The sequence below is a fragment of the Mytilus trossulus genome, chromosome 5, assembly GCF_036588685.1.
Source record: "Mytilus trossulus isolate FHL-02 chromosome 5, PNRI_Mtr1.1.1.hap1, whole genome shotgun sequence".
Lineage (NCBI taxonomy): Eukaryota > Metazoa > Mollusca > Bivalvia > Mytilida > Mytilidae > Mytilus > Mytilus trossulus.
This window is the reverse complement of record NC_086377.1, coordinates 56670914-56690975: the sequence shown is the minus strand read 5'-3', so window position 1 is coordinate 56690975 and position 20062 is coordinate 56670914. Positions and strand designations below refer to the sequence as shown.

Here is a 20062-nt window from a genome sequence, read left to right as displayed (position 1 = left end):
ATATGAATACATACATGTATATATTATAACACCTCTTCATTTACATTTGAAAACATGGAAAATAAGCTGAATGAATCAGAATGAGTGCATTTGGTTTGTAATCATGTTCTGCTATAGAAAGGTTCATGGCTGAAATTTGAATAAAAACTTGTATACATGTACTTTGTACTTAAGTCTTGAGGTCATGAAGTCTCTCTTAATTCATGTAATTTGACAACCATTTTAAAAATGAAAGTTAAAATGTCAGAATCAATGAATCACTGTGAAAATATGAGAAAGTAAAGGGTGTCAGGTACAATGTAAATGAAGAATGAACAAATTGAGGCCCAGTTTAAATGGATCAGAGACTGTCAGATACATTCTATTATGACGTCAACATTTTACAGGAACTTTAATGATGCACAGATATAGTGCAAAAATAGCAATAGGGGGTATTGGACAGTCAAAATATGTAATGGAAGAGCTCTAACATCCCTAGTCCAAATAATTATGATGTCTGGCAAGTCTATTTTAATATTTTTTTAGGTATGCGTCCCAGAAAAAAAAAAAATTAGACTTGCCAGACGTCATCATTATTTGAACTATTACGTCCCATGCTGGCCACGGCTCCAGCACCAACAGGACTCGGAGCAATGTCGTACTTAGTCCAAATAATTATGACGTCTGGCAAGGCTATTTTAATTTTTTTCTAGGATGCCTTCCTACAACCTATTATGACGTCTGGCAAGGCTAATTAAATCTTTTTCTTGGATGCCGTTGTCGTAGGAAGGCGTCGCAGAAAAAAAAATAGCCTCCCAGACGTCATAATTATTTGAACTATGTCGTACTATGTACACGCTCGAAGTATGCCAAGTTTGTTTTTCTCAGACACAGGTACCTGTGATCTTATGGAGGCAGGACACAAATGTTTGTTACTTAGGGCAGCAGTCAGCACATCAAAGTCATCAATGGGCTATTCCAGAATTAGTCTGTCCCCCCCCTATGGAAGACATTGGAATTCCAGATTTTTTTTTTTTTTCCTTTATTTTTTCTAAAATTCCAAACAAATTTTCCATCTGGACAAAAAAAATCCAAACTTTTTGTCTATTGGTGCACAAGAAATTCCATGTTATTTTCAAAGGGGCGAATAATTTCCAGAAATTTTTTACTGATATTCATTAAGATTTTCCAGAACAGAAATATTTGGTGACCCATTATTTCCAGGTATATTACACAAGAGTATTGATCAATTCCCCATGTACATGTATAAACATGAAAAGACTTCAAAATAATGGGGGAGGGGCAAAGATCTGACACTGTCAGCAATAGTAGTTAAGAGAGCAGGAGCATTCAAAATATTGTACTGTTTTCAATTACGGTAGCTATTACACTGATAAAATTTAAATAAACCATGCATATGCCTCTTTTGGGGGATACCGTATATAATATTCATACATGTAGATATTTTGTATTGTATATATGTATTCGTTCCATGATATCATCCATATATATATGTTTTATCTCTGACATAGAGACATACATTTTTTAACTTAGAAATATTACCAGTATACGTTGACATTTATAGTACGTAGGGGCCAACTTGAAATATGAGGAAGACCCATAGTGAAAGGGGAAAGAGGGAGGGGGAGAAATACAGACTTTCATTAGTATAAGTTCAAACTCTTAGTCGTTCTGGGCATGTAAATGTTGAAAATATGCTGCACAGCTGTATGTTTTGACTTTTGAATAAAATAGGTTTGCATATTAACAACTTTTCATTCTAGGATATATGTTTTACAAAACTTCATAGTTAAAGTGGCACAGTTTTAGCTGTAAAGAGGTTTCCCATGGGAAATTTCAATATCTTTGTTTTATTTACAGAAGTGCGTTCTATAATTTTTATCTTGTTTCATGTATACAAAACTGTTGAATGTAAATCAGGTGCAAATTTCCAAATGATTGGATTAACAGCATCTATGACTCAGCATCAGTAGGAAAATTCTATCACAAGGGAAGACAAAAACAGAAAAATTTGGTTTGACAAAATTTTTGATGCCTTAATGACAGTTTTTAACATACATGTATATATCAAAAGTAATTATAAATACTGACATCTGATTAGTTTCACAGACTTGTGATATTATTTAGAAGATGATAATTTGACCTAATATATATTTAGAATTTAATCTGTATTTTTCATCATTAATTAACACCAATAAATTGTGCAATTTGATATCTCCTAAATTTTAGAATGAAATTTAGTGTTTGTCCTAGGCCTATAACATATAAACAAATGTCAGATTTTGGGTTAATTCAGCTCAATAGCCAGAACATTTACCAATTTAACAGATAATTGATACATCCTTTATTCAAACACACTTGTTTGTCTTCACAGCAGGAAATCCTCTATAATTACCACAATATTGTAGATGAATGACCAGAAATGACCAGCTGGGTACTATGCATTGCAAAATACTGTTACACATAAATAGATTGTTTTCAGAATCTGTGGCCAACTGTCTACTGACTTTTGATTTTACACACAGAAGATCTCCCCCTTTTTTTTTTAATTAATGCAAGGCAATGTGAACTTTTATAAATTGATAATTTGTGTTCAAGTGTTTTATTCTCATATGAAAGTATATACATGTGTACAAATGTAACTAAGATAAGAAAAATAAATATATTTAATAAGAAATAAATATCATGAATATATTTAATAAGAAATGACCGATGTTTTAAGAAATCACCTATTTTCAAAAATATTTTTGTTGTGAACTGGAATGAAACTTAAGATGATAATGAATGCAATGTTCTCCTACCGAATGAATAATCTGAAAATGTATTTTCTTAACAATGATGTCTAAAATTTGACATGAATTTTGAAATTTTAAAGTTTATAAATATAGATTCTACCACTGCATCGAGTGTGATACGATATTTATCCACTCGAGACAGTTAAATTTTCAAATTTAAAACGCAAGGCTTGCCGAGCGTTTTAAATATTTAAAATTTAACTATCGAGAGTTGTAAATATCGTATTACTAGAGGTTTGGTGGTGGAATCTGTTTCTCTAATGATTTTCAAACAATATGCAGGCAAACTTATTGCTTGCTTCTTTGCGACTGATCTGCAAAAAGATGTGTTCTTTCTATGTGACGTCATCAGGCATGGCAGCCTTTTTCTCTAATTTTTGTGCTATTTTCACATTTCCTGACCGGTGTGAGAAAAATATTTCTCCTCACTAGTGAAAAATCTGTTCTCGGCAAATGATTAGTCGAAATTTGATTATGACGTCAAAATGTTTTGTTTTCTTCTCAATTTTCCTATTGTGGCGTCATGAAAAAAGGCGACCTTGCCTGATGACGTCGCTTATAAAGAGCACAATTTTCTGAAAATCTTTGAAAAAGAACGATAAAAAGCATTAGAGAAACAGATTCTGACACTATAACTCGTGTATTACGATATTTCTCCACTCTCGAAAGTTAAATTTTATTATTTAAAGGGCTCGGCAAGCCTCGCGCTTTAAATAATAAAATTTAACTGTCTCGAGTGGAGAAATATCGTAATACACTTGTTACAGTGTAAGAATCTATATTTTTATGCCGTCACAATAGGAAATTCAGAGGAAAACAAGAATATTCGACGTCATAATAGGATTTTAACCAATGAAGAACTGAGATCAAATGACCCACACGTTGATTAATTTTTTTTATACAATGGGTGCAGAAAGGGATTAATTGACTAAATTAGAGAAAAAATCATTACACATAACAAACTGACATTCTTAATAAGACATACTGTTTCACAATTTACTATTTGTCAAGCCTGAAACTAGGGTTGCCATAGCCATTCTCTCTAGTGTCATCAACTTTTAAATTCATTTTTGGTTAAAAAAAAAAAAAAAAAAAGATTTGTTAAATTTTAGTTATCTGACAGACGCTTCTTCTATACAAAGACAGCATTAAGAGATTTTTGGTGTAGTGGTTAGTGCATCGGACTACTAACACAAAGGTTCCTGGTTCGATTCCCGTTCGGGATGAAAATTTCAGGAACTCAATTTTCGGCTCTCCCTTGACACCATTTGCGAGTATGGTTTTAAGGAAACGATGATAGTCCGTCGGAAGGGGACGATAAATGGCTGACCCGTGTTAAGAGAGAGCCATATCTCTTGCACGTTAAAGACACCCTTGTAGATTTCGAAAAAGAGTAGGCTAATGCGGCTACAAGGCAGCACTCGCACCTGCAAAGTGGAAAGGGATTAATATAAGTTGCAAAACTTGTTTCCCAATCCACTATAAATAAATATGTTTAAACTAAACTAAGAGATTTTTTTTATTCTTTTTCAATATTTCATTGATATAATGGACTATTTTTTTTTGCAGTATAAACATATTTTGTTTACAAAACTTTGAAATTTTTAAAAACTAATGATTTTTTATTGCAGGAATAGAATACCTTAGCTGTTAGCTGTATTTGGCAAAATCTCTTTGATATTTTGGGTCCCAAATGCTCAACTTAATACATTTTTTAGGCATTCAGAGGCAGATTTAGAGGGGGGCTGTGTTTTACTGATGATTACATTTTTGTTCAATTAGCATTTAGATACATGTACAACCTTCCTCCTTAAACCTTCAAGGAATTTCAGGAAACTGTTTCTTCATTCTTGATAATTACCTGACGTGTAGAGTAAAATTAAGATTTTCAACCCATTCTTCCATAATTCACTAAGAAATATTATATAACAGTCAACATTTAGGTAAGTGAAAGATTTTGAATTACTTTTGTCAAACTTTTGTGGAATTTTAACTTACAAAACCTAGACAGAAGCTTTCTCATAATCAGAAGATAGAACCCTGAACAAATTTTGATTAATTTTTTAACTAAAGATAAAAACATATCTTGCAATGATTAAATTGAAGAGATATGCAGATGGGGATCTACAGAGCTACCACTAATCAAATAAGCAACATTTTAATTCAAAAAGTCACAATTTTGTAGTCGAAAAGATAAATTAAGAGTACAAGTTAAACGTTCAATTATCATTTTCTGTAATCAGGGATAATTTCATAGAAATTGATCAAATATCCACATATTTGGTGCAAATCATGTTTCTGGCATTTCATTGATACTCAGTGCTATGTAGCAATGTTTATTTTCTCCCAGAATTGTGTTTAAAATTAAGGGGAAACCTTCATTAGACTAGTGACCCCTTTGGGTTTTTTTTGGTTTTTCTTTCATGTTTCTTATTACTGTTTAAAGTTTATTAATATCTTTTTCTTTTTATCAAAAATATATATAATTTGAAATTTAAAATTTGATTTTTTGATTTTCTAACTATTTCAATAAATGTTGAATTCAGTGTTTCATGAAAAGAATTTTGTCTTCAGAATATCAGTTTACATGTGTGGTTTACATGATGATGGTCTTTAATTAGTTCTGCACAGTGAGAAATTTTGTAGGAACTGTGATGTTTATACAAATAATTTTATAGCTCATTTCACTAATTCAGCAATGTTCTATTTCTTTTGAATCCTATTGATAGGTTTTTATGGGATTGGACACCTATTGTAGAATCTGTTTTAAAAAGATGCTAGTATTACCTGAATTCTTTTTGAAGTTTTTCTGCTTGAGAAGGATATGTAAAGAATGATACATTGTAAACATAGATCTGTTTTTAACTTTGTTCTTTTTCTTAAAAAAATGGGTGGTTTGATTTTTTTTATGAAGATATTGGAATTTTTCAGTAAGACATTATTCTTTCAAAAGCATTTCATATCTAAAACACCAGTATTTTTCAAAGTGTTCATCTTTGAAGGTTTATGGAATGATTATTTCATTCATAATTGAACTTCAGCAATTAAGTCGTGTTGTTTAATCATTTGCATTTTCAAACAGGAACTCCAATTTCATTTACTATTTATTTAGTGGTAGGGATGAGCTGCTGAAAAGTTCATCATGGTCATTATTTCAAGCTTCATTAAATATGATCAAATCTGGAAATTTAGATGAAGGTCAAGTTTTCAACTTGCCTGTTTATATCACAAGTGTCTGTAGCTAATTAGATGTCAGAATCTTTTGATGTGGTAAATTTAAACAATGTGTAAATGTATCCAATATATTATAATACAATAGTGGTCAAATCAATTATCTCTCCTAACATTTTTCCCATATGCATTCTTAACAGCTATAATTTGCTGTTTGTGCTTTTGATCCCATTATTTTGACACTTTCACCTACAAATGTAATTAGCATTAAAAGTATGTAATAATGAAAACTACATATTTTTAATTTCACACTTTGAGAGTGTTGACCTCAAGAGAAATTATTATAACTAAGGTTTAACAACTTGTGAAAATTGAATTTTGCTTGATATCAACTCTTGTTTTTCAATTTAATTACTATAAATGAACTTGCTACAGGCTCGTTTATTATTATTTTTGAAAATAAATAACTCCAGTTGATCCTAGGCTCACACAGCATAGTAAGCTAGAATGGGCCTAAAAATGACCTGTGTAAAACAATACATTGTTTTCAAAATTCCAATAGGGAACACACTTTATATAATTGTATCAATAAAGCTGAAACGTCTCAAAAAATTGGTTTATTGATACAATTATAAAACAATACAGACAAAAAAAAAAACAATGGCCAAAAATTGAAATTGATATACATGTACAAAACATTAAAAGAAAAACAAATATGAAATATATAGTAAAAGTGACAACCACTAAAATTACAGGCTTCTGACTTGGGACAGATATATAGAGAAAATATATACAGCGAGGTTACAAGAACGCATGTGCTAGATCGAAATTCTACTGGCATAGTGGTGTTTTTGTCAAGCCATTAACAAGCCTTTTTAAACACTGGTAAACATGTTAGCTAGCAGTTCTTGTAGTCAAGGATTTGTTTGTCCTGAAACTTTCATACACAGTTTCTTTTCTTTTGGTTATGGTTGCATATAATATGTTACTTATAATTACTTAGTATAAAATTCCAGTTTTTTTGGCTCATTTAGAAAGAAACCGATAAATTCCAGACAAAAAAAAATTAACTGATGTCTTCCATAGGCATTGTTTCTAATATTTACAGTTAAATTTCCAGACAACTTGACAGCAGTATGAAAAAAAATCCAGTACATTTAAGTTTTATAACGTGTTTAAAATCTGGAATTCCAGAACATTTTGGTAATGGTGAAAAAAAATTCCATGGATTTTTTTTTTTACATCTTATGTCTTCCATAGGGGGGGGACAGAATATTTCTGGAATAGCCCAATTCATCATGTTTATAAATCATATCCTTGACTTTGACCGTGTGGATGATAAAAGCACTCAATACTTTGGAATTATTATTATGTGGTTTAAATTTGGGCGTGATATTTAAAGAAAAGCTGGAAGGCATCTCAGCTTGACTTACACTTACAAAAATGAAGTAGAACCAGTTTGTGTTGTGTCAATTATTAATGAAGGGAGGCGACTCGGTCAGAATTTAATAATAACGAAAACAAACCGGAGTTTTTTCGTTTTTCCGGATTTTGTTGTGAACAAAAACTGAAAAGACAATTCAAATTAAAGGATCCTTGAATTATGAAGAGCGCTTGATGTGTTAATTTTTACTCCAACATGTAACTTGTAAATCCTGTTTCATTGTGGCAATGAGTTAACAGCATTGATAATCATTGTTAGAATAAGTTACTGGTACCTATGTATGGTCAAGTAAAACTAGGAACCAGTTTCACCACGCTTCATTGACAACGAAAGAGCATCACATACCTGTCCAAACCTAACCAATTATAGGAAGTTCAATGAAGCTACTTCTACATTAAAACAAAAGGTATAAGCGTTTCGCAATGTCCTTTCATTGGTTGTTCTTTCAGCTCTAGCTATGTGATCATAATGTAAACACACCAAGATCCGCTCGCACAAACAGTAAACACACACACAAACATGGCACATTCATTTTACCTGTTATAAATCAAGACGTTTCGGCCATAGTACGGTTCGTTCATTTATAATTACTATCATTTAATTATATTACATTTTATAGTTATATTGTTGTTAAGCTGCGGAACCCAGATAGCCCTTAGTTCTGTTGTGAAAATCTATGGATGGTACGAAGGGGTTTGTTACAATACACCACATCGCTATTTGTCCGCCATTACCAGATATCACACAGGTTCCCGTAAAATTTTGATGTCATAAAACAAAATATCTGACGTCACAATGGAAAAGTGATTGTTGTATGCGTCAAAAGTTCAAGCGGAAGGGTCAGCTGGGATTAGCGATAAGGTGTATTGACGGGGTTTACTATCCATACAAACTCATGTTTTTTAAAGGTTTGTATGCATAATAAACCCAGCAATTGTATCAAACCCCTGTGGATGGTGACAGCCTGATTTGAACGTCAATAGCATGTACCATACAACTACTGTTGTATTTCTTATATTATTCATTTATACGTAGATTTCTCGGAAACAGTAATTCCATCATAATCTTGCATAGAACTGCCAGGCAATATATTATATACATTTTGTACCTGTAGCAGATGCTCGCAGCGCCATGGTTGAGAAAATCCATGGATGGTTAAAGCAGGATTCGAACCCTGAATCTTTGGATCTCTAACATGTCTAACATGTCTAACCAATTGAGCTAAAGAAGATCTTTCTTAACTCAACTAGAGACTTATCTTTATATCTACAGGGTTACAACAGCTAGGTCTTTTCAATTTTCGGACAGTGAGAAAATATGATGACAATAAACGAGGACCATTAAAAAAAAAGGCTAAGGAAAGTTTTGTCCATTGGGCCTTGGTTGATTCAATTTTTGGTTGTTTTGTTCTTGTAATAAAAGCTGTTTCTGCCATACTTTTTATTTTATATTAAAAGAGAATTTGTTGTAAATATATGCTTTCATTTACATACCTTTTATTACTTAATCACTTAAATGTAATTAGCTAATTCAATTATAAAATTAATAAATAAAAACTTATTTGTTCAATTTATACAATGTTATACTGTTCCAGTACAATTTTTGAAGCCCTTGCCCAGTTACCATGATTACTTAAAGGGGCACTAGTTTAAATTTTGTTCACTGATTTGACTCAAATTCTCATATTTGATTTTTAACAACGGAAAACATTTATACAAACTATTGAAAGTCTTTAATAATTAATTGATACCATCTAGTTAACTATCAAGTTGACCCTTGAACACCTCTGATGACAATATAAGCATAAATATAGATATAGATTAAGCAACTTGTTCAATTAGATTTTTCACGTTCTATTTAATTTCATATTATAGAAAAAAAATATATGTTTATCATCGTTTTACCTGTATAAGAATGTTTTTTTGTGGATCGAATCAGTCAATCAAATGGGTCAAGATCTTAAATTATTCTCCATAGGTGGTAATGGTAAGGTTTTCCTCCTTTGCTCAGTCATTGAACTCTCATGAAAAATTATGAACTTACAGAGAAAAATCATTACAGGCATGTTTTTACATTTCAAAACTAGAGAATTTTAGGGATGGAAAAAAACAACTTTTACAAGTACAGTTTGAGAAAATTAAGAGGAGATTATTCAAACATTATAATATTAATGAACATATGCAATTTCTGTGTCATTTGGTCTCTTGTGGAGAGTTGTCTAAGTGGCAATCATACCACATCTTTTTTATATCATGTAGGACTCAAATCTATGGGAGGGTTTCTTATCGTCGAGTTGCAAGTTGCGAGTTAAGAAAGTCGAGTTGCAAGTTAAGAAAGTCGAGTTGCGAGTTACGAAAGTCGAGTTGCGAGTTACAAAAGTCGAGTTGCGAGTTACAAAACTCGAGTTGCGAGTTACGAAAGTCGAGTTGCGAGTTACGAAAGTCGAGTTGCGAGTTACGAAAGTCGAGTTGCGAGTTACAAAAGTCGAGTTGCGAGTTACAAAAGTCGAGTTGCGAGTTACAAAAGTCGAGTTGCGAGTTACGAAAGTCAAGTTGCGAGTTAAGAAAGTCGAGTTGCGAGTTACAAAAGTCGAGTTGCGAGTTACAAAAGTCGAGTTGCGAGTCACAAAAGTCGAGTTGCGAGTTAAGAAAGTCGAGTTGCGAGTTACAAAAGTCGAGTTGCGAGTTACAAAAGTCGAGTTGCGAGTCACTAAAGTCGAGTTGCGAGTCACAAAAGTCGAGTTGCGAGTTACAAAAGTCGAGTTGCGAGTTACGAAAGTCGAGTTGCGAGTTAAGAAAGTCGAGTTGCGAGTTACAAAAGTCGAGTTGCGAGTTACAAAAGTCGAGTTGCGAGTCACAAAAGTCGAGTTGCGAGTTACGAAAGTCGAGTTGCGAGTTACGAAAGTCGAGTTGCGAGTTAGGAAAATCGAGTTGCGAGTTACAAAAATTTTTGTTACATCGAATTCCAGGTTTGATTCACATTTGATAAACAAAACATGCATGTACCCGAACTGAGTTATTCCCGTGATTGTGGTATTTGAAACAGTCATATGTAATACTTATTTATAAGAATTAATGGACGAGATCGATCTTAATCAATCCAATGCGTTTACACTACAACATAAACATGTAAGGCAGGGGGACATTTTAAGTCCAAATTTATTTAAATTTTTCATAAATGAACTTCCAAAAATTTTGCTGGAAAAGTCAGAATCAGTTTGTTTAAATAACGAAAAGATACCATGTCTCCTATATGCTGATGACCTGGTCATTTTTTCAGAATCTAGAGCAGGGCTTCAAGACAAACTTGATATTTTATATAACCATTGTAATGAATGGTGTCTTGAAGTCAACTCCCAAAAAAACAAAATAATTATATTTAATAATAATGGACATTTGATAAAAGATGACTTCCATATAGGGGAGGAAAAAATAGACTGTGTAAAGCAGTATAAATACTTGGGTCTTATAATTCAAAACACTGGTAAATTTACTGAGGCTAGAAAACAACTTTACCAAAAAAGTCTTAAAGCCTGTTTTAAGCTCTATAGGGACTTGAAATCCTCAAAACCTAGTATTGGTACTTTTCTTCATTTATTTGATCATTGTATTAAACCTATTATTTTATATGGTTGTGAAAACTGGGGCACTATTAATATAACCCCTAAGAGAAAATCATCATCTCTCTTTGATATATTTAAGGATTGGGAGTCTGAAAAACTTCACCATAAATTTTGTAAATATATCCTTGGAGTTACTAAATTGTGCACTAATATAGGAGTTCTTACAGAACTAGGAAGATATCCTCTTTACATAGACATGTTAAAACAAGTCTTCATGTATTGGCACAGACTTGAGAATTCCCCATCAAACCTGCTGAATAATGCATATAAGGAGTATATGCATTTACATAGCTTAAACAAAGGTAATAATTCCTGGTACACTAATATACTCTTTTATGGGGAAAAGTTAAACTTTAATTTGACTTATTGTAAAACCCTAAGTAAATATAAATTTAAAAAATCACTTAAACAATGTCTCCGAAACAGTTTTCTTGAGACTTGGAAAGTAACCAGAGATTCTTATTTACAGGATAAAGGTAAATTGAGTACTTATTTCAAATTTAAATTTTCATTTGGTAAAGAAACCTATCTATCCTCTATAAATAATGGCAATTGTCGAATTCTTACTAAATTTAGGTTAAGTAATCACAAATTAAGAGTTGAAACTGGTCGTCATGAACACAGGGTAAATATGTCAGGTAAATTAGAGAGTATTCCACGATGTGAAAGACTTTGTCAATATTGTAATTTGAATGTGACTGAGGATGAACACCATTTTTTATTGCAATGTCCTCTATATGTAACTTCAAGAACCATTTTACTTGATGATTTATTTATGGAATATCCAAAACTAAGAATACTTAATTCGCAAAACCTATTTATATGGATTATGACAAATGATAATGATAATTTTATTAAAAAATTATGCAAATTTTTAACTTCAAACTTAGAAGTGAGAAATAATACTGTCAAGTGAATTAATACAGGTTTTAATGATAATATTTGGGGAAGAGTTATATATCTTTCTTTTGCTGAACTGACAATGTCGTATATATATGTACTATTGTTTTGTTTTTATATAAATCATATTATAATGTTTAAATTTCATATTGTTTCTAAATATGTATTTTAATTTATGTTTTGTCTATTATCCATTTTGTTTGTAATTCATATGCCTATAAGGGCCCTTTGATTAGGAAATAAACATATTTGATTTGATTTGATTTGATTTAAAAAGAACCGATCTGACCATAAATCATCTTTTGAAAACAAATAATCCTAAAAATAGAATGGTATAGGAAATTCTGCATCTCGCGCGAACTATTATAACACAATTGCAAAATCATTGAGAAAATAGTTTGCTCATTGGAATTTCGTATGGACTTATTAATCATTATTTTGGATCATACATAACAAGTCCAGTGGCGGATCCAGAACTTTACTTTTCATAAGGGAGGGCCCATTGACTGACCTAAGTGTGTGTGTGGTGGGGTGGGGGTGGGGGTGTTCCGGTCATGCTTCAGTGATTCCCTATATAATCAACCATTTTTTTCCAACGAAAAAAGGGGGCCCAGGCCCTACAGCGCCCCACCCCCTGGATCCGCCTATGAAGTCTTTAAACAAAGATATGTGTGTAGACTATCGCTAAATAACGAACGGCTAATGCGTTTGAAGAGGAGGATTTGCAGCAAACAAGTTATAGTTATTGACCAAGCAAGTTGGTATATAGAGGTTAACCTGCACAGCTCAGGTGACCCTCATTAACTCGAACGACGTAGAAGTCCGGGATAAAGGGTCATCCTGAGCGTGCAGATTAACTTCTACGTACCGATTTGATTGGCCAATAACTGTTTTAACACATGACGTCATTAATTTACGTGAACGTTTTTGATGTAAATGATATTCCGCAATCCACAGATCCTAGGAAAGTTTCTTGTTGGGTAAAGAAAGGGGGAAACACGACTTTGGTAAGTTTTAAATTGATAAGTAAATTTTTGGTTTCTTGTAAACTTATTGTAAAATTGCGATTTAATGGTAGATTTTTTTCATTGCTTCTGTTAAATCTATTCGATCCTATTTTTAATTTAATAAGTGACGATTAAGACTTTGACAAAGTGTGTAGTTTCAAATCGATGTATGATAAAAAAAAAAAAAATCATAACTGAAAGAGTTATTGAGTTTAGATTAATTGCTTTTGAATTTCTTTCCCTCAATGATATGCTTTAATGGAGAAAGATAAACCGAGGAAGATGTTATATTACCTAAATTTTAAATGTTTAGTTAGGTTTATTTGAGAATGTGTCTGTACATAAATATTTAGGAAACTACATTTGTATATTATTACAAGTCTAGATGTTAAACAAAATGTAAAGGAATATATGTTACTGAACAATGATAATTGTAATGATTTTATAGTTCAGGTCCTGTCTTGAATTAAATGTATATGACTTTAATAGTTAGAATAATATTTCGTTTCAGCGTATAAAATATGGCAGTGCCTGTTTTGCCGACTCCTTTCGGGGCTATTTTACCAGCCCCAGTAGAATAGCGATTTATATATAGAGAGTTTTGCTATTTTGCCGGTTTTGATTAAGTTAATAAACAGCTGCGCCATGAGCGCATGATACGCCCGACGTCTTGTGTGGAAGTTTTATGCAATAATCATAAATAGTTTCTGAGAAAGTTTTAAGCAATAACCATATATTGTTTTTGAGACACGGCGAGACATGTGAAACCCCCAACCCTGTTTTTTTTTTTAAACTAAATATCACTCAAATGAAATTTTGAATCAAAACCAAAAAGTATACAGATCTTTAGATTAATATAACAAAAAAGTGTGTAAAGTTTTAAGCAATAATCATAAATTGTATTTGAGATACGGCACAACATGCAAAAAAAACCTCCCCCTTTTTACAAAATACTCAATAACTCAAAAATAAAATTTTGAATCATCACCAAAAAGTATACAGATATTAAGATTAATATAACTAAGAAGTGTTTAAAGTTTTAAGCCATAATCAATAATCGCTTTTGAGATACGGTGCGACATGTGAAAAAAAATTACACCCCTGTTTTAGTTTCAAAGTGCCGTAACTCAAAAAGTTTTAATCTTATTTTCACCAAAAAGTATACAGATCATTTTACCATCATAAGAAACAACTATGTTAAGTTTCATGAAATTTGGATAAGTCGTTCTCAAGTTACGGTGCGACAGACGGACAGACAGACAGACGGACGGACGGACGGACATTTGTATACCATAATACGTCCCGTCAAAATTTTGACGGGTGTATAAAAATAACTTAAAATGGACAATATCAAACATGTGAATACTATATAACTCAAGTTTAAACATAAGTGACTCAGTTTAATAAGTTACCCAATACTTTAAAAAAAAATACTTATGAAATCACGATGTAGCAATAATCATTTTATACTTTCCAATTAAATCTTACCTGTAAAATGGCGCAAATGTAGTTTTTACAATAGCATCTACATTTATAAAATGAAAATTAAAAACGGGGAATGGGCCAAAGAGACAGAATCCAAATCAAAATATACAATTCAACCAAAGGTCATTGGGTCTATAACACAGCGAACAAGAATGTGTCCAGAGTACACGGATGCCCCACTCGCACTATCATTTTCTATGTTTACTGGACCGTGAAATTGGAATAAATTCTCTAATTTCGCATTTAAATAAGAATGATCTTATCAAAGGGAACATGTATACTAAGTTTCAAGTTGATTGGACTTCAACTTCATCAAAAACTACCTTGACCAAAAACTTTAACCTGAAGTGTAACAGAAGGACTGACGGACGAACGAACGGACGAACGGACGCACAGACAAGAAAACATAATGCCCCTCTACTATCGTAGGTGGGGCATTAAAATCACACACCTAGAGGGAGCCCTGAGCAGGCCCCGAAACACAATATTAGATAGATCAAGAATATAGACGCCATTCTATGCTGCTAAATATAAAGATGAACTAAAAGTAAAACATATACAAGAGCAACAAAGGCTAAAGGTTCCTAACATAGGTCAGACACAAAAATGCGGCGGGTTTTAACTGGTTTTATTCACGCCCATCATATTATCCCCTTCATCTCTAGCCAATGTATAAGACATATCTATAATACTAAAATTACGAGGTCCAATTTATCAGCCGTCATCACCAAAAAACGACGAATCAAAGAATTCAACTTTATATATAACTAATATAGTACAAAGGTATAGATTTAAAATTACACCACTCCAGGCCCTTTTGTTTTCCACGTAATTAATATTGCCAATAATTAAGAAGTTCCGGGTCGAGTCCGATACCGATACAATAGTATATTCACCTGTTACCTATTACCTTATCTATACGTTCCGCATCTGACAGGCGCACTAACAAACAGTGTATTCAGGATTAATATGCTATATACACGGAATATCTAAACCCGCCCTAACGGACCCGCGATATCACGGGTGTGTTCTAGTATAATTTAAACATCCTCAATTTTGAGTGTCACTGACAAACAATAAATTTTGCGGTCCAAAATGTTATACAGTAACACCAAAAAATTAAATTATTTTAGTTTCTCCATTTTTACACAATTCGACTTGTGTAACTCGCAACTCAACTTTTGTAACTCGCAACTCGACTTTTGTGACTCGCACTCGACTTTTGTAACTCGCAACTCGACTTTTGTAACTCGCAACTCGACTTTCGTTACTCGCAACTCGACTTTCTTAACTCGCAACTCGACTTTCTTAACTCGCAACTCGACTTTCTTAACTCGCAACTCGACTTTTGTAACTCGCAACTCGACTTTTGTAACTTGCAACTCGACTTTTGTAACTCGCAACTCGACTTTTGTAACTCGCAACTCGACTTTTGTAACTCGCAACTCGACTTTCTTAACTCGCAACTCGACTTTCCTATCTCGCAACATGACTTTCGTAACTCGCAACTCGACTTTTGTAACTCACAACTCGACTTTCGTTACTCGCAACTCGACTTTCTTAACTTGCAACTCGATTTTCTTAACTCGCAACTCGATACTCGACAACAAGTGAATCTCAATCTATGGTGGGTCCCAAATCTATGGCAGATTCATAATCTTTGGCAAATGTGACGTATGACATGCCATTCTAAATCTATGCCAGTTTTGTAATTTCCTTATCTATGGCAGATTTTTGTTGTTTCCAAATCTATGCATATTACATGTGTAAATGGAAAAAAATGAAGTGCATATATATATACGACCAATGACTTGTCTTAAGGTTGCATTTTTGTAAATATTGACAATGCAATTTCCCATAAGAAATTCTTTTAGGGCTAAAACTGTACCACTTTTAAGTTTTACTATGAAATTTTGAAAAGAAAACATATCCTAGAATTGAAAGTTCATATGCATTAAAAAAAATTTCAAAGGTCAAAATATAGAGCTGTACGGCATATTTTCAACATTTATATGCCCTGAACTTCTCAGAGCTTAAACTAGTTAACACTAATTTTCTTAGCTACCCCTACCTCGACTGTAGGCATGGTAGAGTTGCCACAGATTTCAATATAAAGATAAACACATCTATATTTACTGGTAACATTCCCATGTTATGTCTCTGTGAGATGCAACTCATAGAGCATAACTGGGAACCAGAATGTAAACAAAACTATTTTTTTTATGAATATTCTAGATCTCCCTAAAATAGGCGTGGTTTGAGAAACGGCTGTATTTACAAAGTGCAGCCTAATAAACATGGAAATGTACAACAACAGAGGCATGTATATAAAAATTTGTGAAATAAACATTCAATAACAGTAAACCAAATGATATTTAAATTTTACATTATTTGTACAATTAAAAATCATGTCTATTTATAATTTCAGAATGGGTTTGATCAGAAAATTGAAGTCGTCATGGTTACCATCGTCTATATTCTTTGGCATGTTTTTGTGTTGGTATATGTTACATCTGGTACATAACACTCCTGGTCGTGATCCTGATCCACACATAGATGAGGTATGATACTTATTCTATATATCATTAAAAGGGGGAGGGTAACACTGTTTCCTTAATTGCAATGCAAAACTCGTTCAACTATGCATTTAACATGCCAGCACCAGTCATGATAGTAAACCTATATATATATACATGTTCATGATGTTTATAATAAAATAAGCATGGAAAATGATATGTGTCAGAGAGACAACAACCTGACCAAAGATCAGAGAACAGCCCAAGGCCACACATTGGTCTTCAACACAACAAGAAAATTCTACACCAGGACTTCAGCTGGTTCCTGAAATCTATATCTGAATCTATATATATCATGTATATGAATATCAGCCTAAGAAAAAGCTACATAGAAAATTTAACATTAAATAAAATCATGAAACATATTTTGGAGAACCTTATTCAAACAAAAAACCAGTTACTGTTAATTCAGAAATTATTATCATGATTATGTTCATTTATTATTGCAATCTTGTCATTTTAGACATATTTATTAGGGGCTTTTTTATTTTATTTTTTTATTAAGTATATGATAAAGTTCATTTATGGTAAAGTATAGCGAATTCTTATATTAAAAACAAAATTGGATTTATACCCGCATATATATATAAAAAAACAAAATTGGATTTATACCTGCATATATATTAAAAAACAAAATTGGATTTATACCTGCGGGTATAAATCCATTAATTTTTTTAACATAAGAATTCGCTATATTTTACTATAAATGAACTTTATCATATACTTAATAGAAAAACCAAATAAAAATATGGGGTCACTGTTCATTTAAGCTCACAATCTGCCTCCGAAAGAAGCATTCAAATTTTTTAATGTCCTTTTTTTCTGTTGAACTATGAGAAGAAATAGAGGTCATATCAAAGTTAAATAAGAACTAATCTACAGAAATCACTTAAATTTTACAATTATTTAGTTAATGTACAGCTTGTTTGAAAACAATAATGAAAAATATAGGTCATTGATGAGTTCAAAAAGATATTTCAATTTCAATGTTCAAAAATGGCATTTGTGTATCAAAGGGAGATAATTTGGAACTTTTTCATTGATAAAAATATTTTTAAAGTCACCTGTGGCCAAACCGAATCCAATTGTTCAGGTGATTTTTGTACCATATCATAAGGTAATAACTGATAGTGTATTAAATAAAATTTGTAATGAAAAATCAAATGTTTATTTTTTTGCTGAAATTTTTGTATCTGTGAGCCTCCTTACATGCGATTTTAATTTTAAGAAAAATCCTGTTTAATTCATATAAAATATTTCAAGAGTTTAAATAATTGCGTTTACAACTCTGTCGCATTCTTTGCAAAAATAAAATTCTGAATTTACAGTAGTTTTCAGGGTTCTTGCTAAGGATTTTTGAAGGCAATCCAGGGACTTGTCATTTTTGGACATGGTGAGTCCAACAGCAAGAAGAAGATAATTTATTGCAATATAATATAATATTTCAGTCTTTATGGCCTACCACAGCAATGAAATGACATTAAATTCAGATTTCTTTTAATTTAAAGCTATAAAATGATGATATTTGTGTTTAACTGTGTTTAGTTTATACAAAATATTTCAATATTTATGCATCTGTGGACTCACAAGTTTTGGAAATGATGAGTCCAGACAGATGTTGATGAGTCCAGGACTCATGGACTCACCTTAGTAAGAACCCTGAGTTAATATTGTCATATATAAGTTACCCATGGCCAATTGGCAATTATTTTGACCGTCTCTTTTGACATATTGGCTAATTGTTTGAGGCTTTTCTTTTAATTAAAAGTTCTAGTCATGATAACACTTTAATTTAATTTTGTATAAATTGAATTTCAGGTTAAAAACTTTCCAGTACTTTTCGATGCTTCACCACAGTTAAGAATTATTGTCCTGACCTACAATAGATCGAAGTCATTAAAACGTTTATTTGAATCCTTGCTTATGGCAGATTACGAAGGTGAAAGAGTTGTTCTTGATGTCTGGGTTGATCGTTCTATAAATGGAGAGGTCCATAATGAAACAGTTCAGGTTGCGAATAATTTACAGTTTGTGCATGGAGAGAAAAATGTGTATGTTCGTGGCCAACAAGCTGGGATAACCAACCAATGGTTGAGAACTTGGAAATTATCGGATGATCCGCAGGAAATTTGTGTTATTCTTGAAGACGATTTGACAGTATCTCCTGTTTTTTATCGATGGTTAAAATCGGTGCACAAGACTTACGAAAATGACGATAGAATCAGCGGGTTTACACTTCAAGGTGTAGGTACAATTTATTCTGGACAAAGCGCACTTGAAAATGTTAATGTGTCAAAAAAGCATTTAACCTATTTGTACTCGATGCCAGGCAGTTGGGGTTTTTCACCAAAACTTAGCCAGTGGAAAGAATTTATAACTTGGTGGGAAAAGACTTCATTAGATAAAAGTTTTCACCCACTGGTTCCCAATAATCTAGCAACTGTATGGTATTCAGAAAACAGAAGACTGGGTAACGCTGAAAATATGTGGACCATGTGGTACATTTACTTTAATTGGAAATTTCATAAATACGTACTCTATCCAAATATACAGCCAAAACACCAAGGTTTCAGTCACAACTGGCAGGAACCAGGGTTGAACCGTTACGGACAAGCAGGATTACAGCCCACTGGGCCTCTTGTTGTAAAATGGTTGCCAGACTTTGATACCCTGCCTCCTTTACCTCCTATTGTATTAACAAATGGCACAGTCTTAAATGAATTGAATAGAAAAGTCACTGTATAATGTTAGCGATTGGTTAAATTAATGTTAAAAAATTTGAAAATTAAAACTGTTCAATGTTAATGGATTGGTAAAATAGCTGTACATGTATAACGTTAAACACAACACCCTCCATGACAATCAAAAAGTCCGTGCCAACATAGCCAAAGCCAAATGAATCTTTTTTACTAATGATCATAGTACTTGGGGGTTGTAAAAACATTTTCAAAAACCTGTTCTTAAATTTTTTTAATTTTGCATTGAAAAGTATCTTTTTTCAGGCCCCCCTTTTTCTGGAAAAATTTTGGTTGATTATATAGGGAATCACTAAATCGTGACCA

General features: G+C 32.4%; 2 protein-coding genes across 6 annotated transcripts in view; one reads left to right on the top strand and one right to left on the bottom strand.

The window, feature by feature from the left end:
* The window catches only part of LOC134718944 (uncharacterized), a 21291-nt gene extending 13622 nt beyond the window's left edge, over positions 1–7669 (bottom strand). Inside the window, exon 1 of one of the 5 annotated variants that reach the window (XM_063581808.1) lies at positions 7493–7669. The gene's annotated coding sequence lies outside the window, so the exon portion shown is untranslated. Of the gene's footprint in view, positions 1–877; positions 896–7399 lie in introns of those variants that run through there. The other 4 variants (XM_063581806.1, XM_063581807.1, XM_063581810.1 and 1 more) reach the window with 4 other exon arrangements.
* Positions 7613–20062, top strand: LOC134718946 (uncharacterized). The gene is made up of 3 exons (XM_063581814.1): positions 7613–7816; positions 16853–16985; positions 18819–20062. The coding sequence occupies exons 2-3, from the start codon at positions 16854–16856 to the stop codon at positions 19743–19745; spliced, it is 1059 nt and encodes a 352-aa protein (XP_063437884.1). The 5' UTR covers positions 7613–7816; position 16853; the 3' UTR covers positions 19746–20062.

Bases quoted from the DNA above. Each gene is read 5' to 3' on its own strand.
- LOC134718946 (XM_063581814.1), top strand. From the start codon at position 16,854: ATGGGTTTGATCAGAAAATTGAAGTCGTCATGGTTACCATCGTCTATA. The intron at 16,986-18,818 runs GTATGATACTTA...ATTGAATTTCAG, and splicing joins CTGATCCACACATAGATGAG to GTTAAAAACTTTCCAGTACT.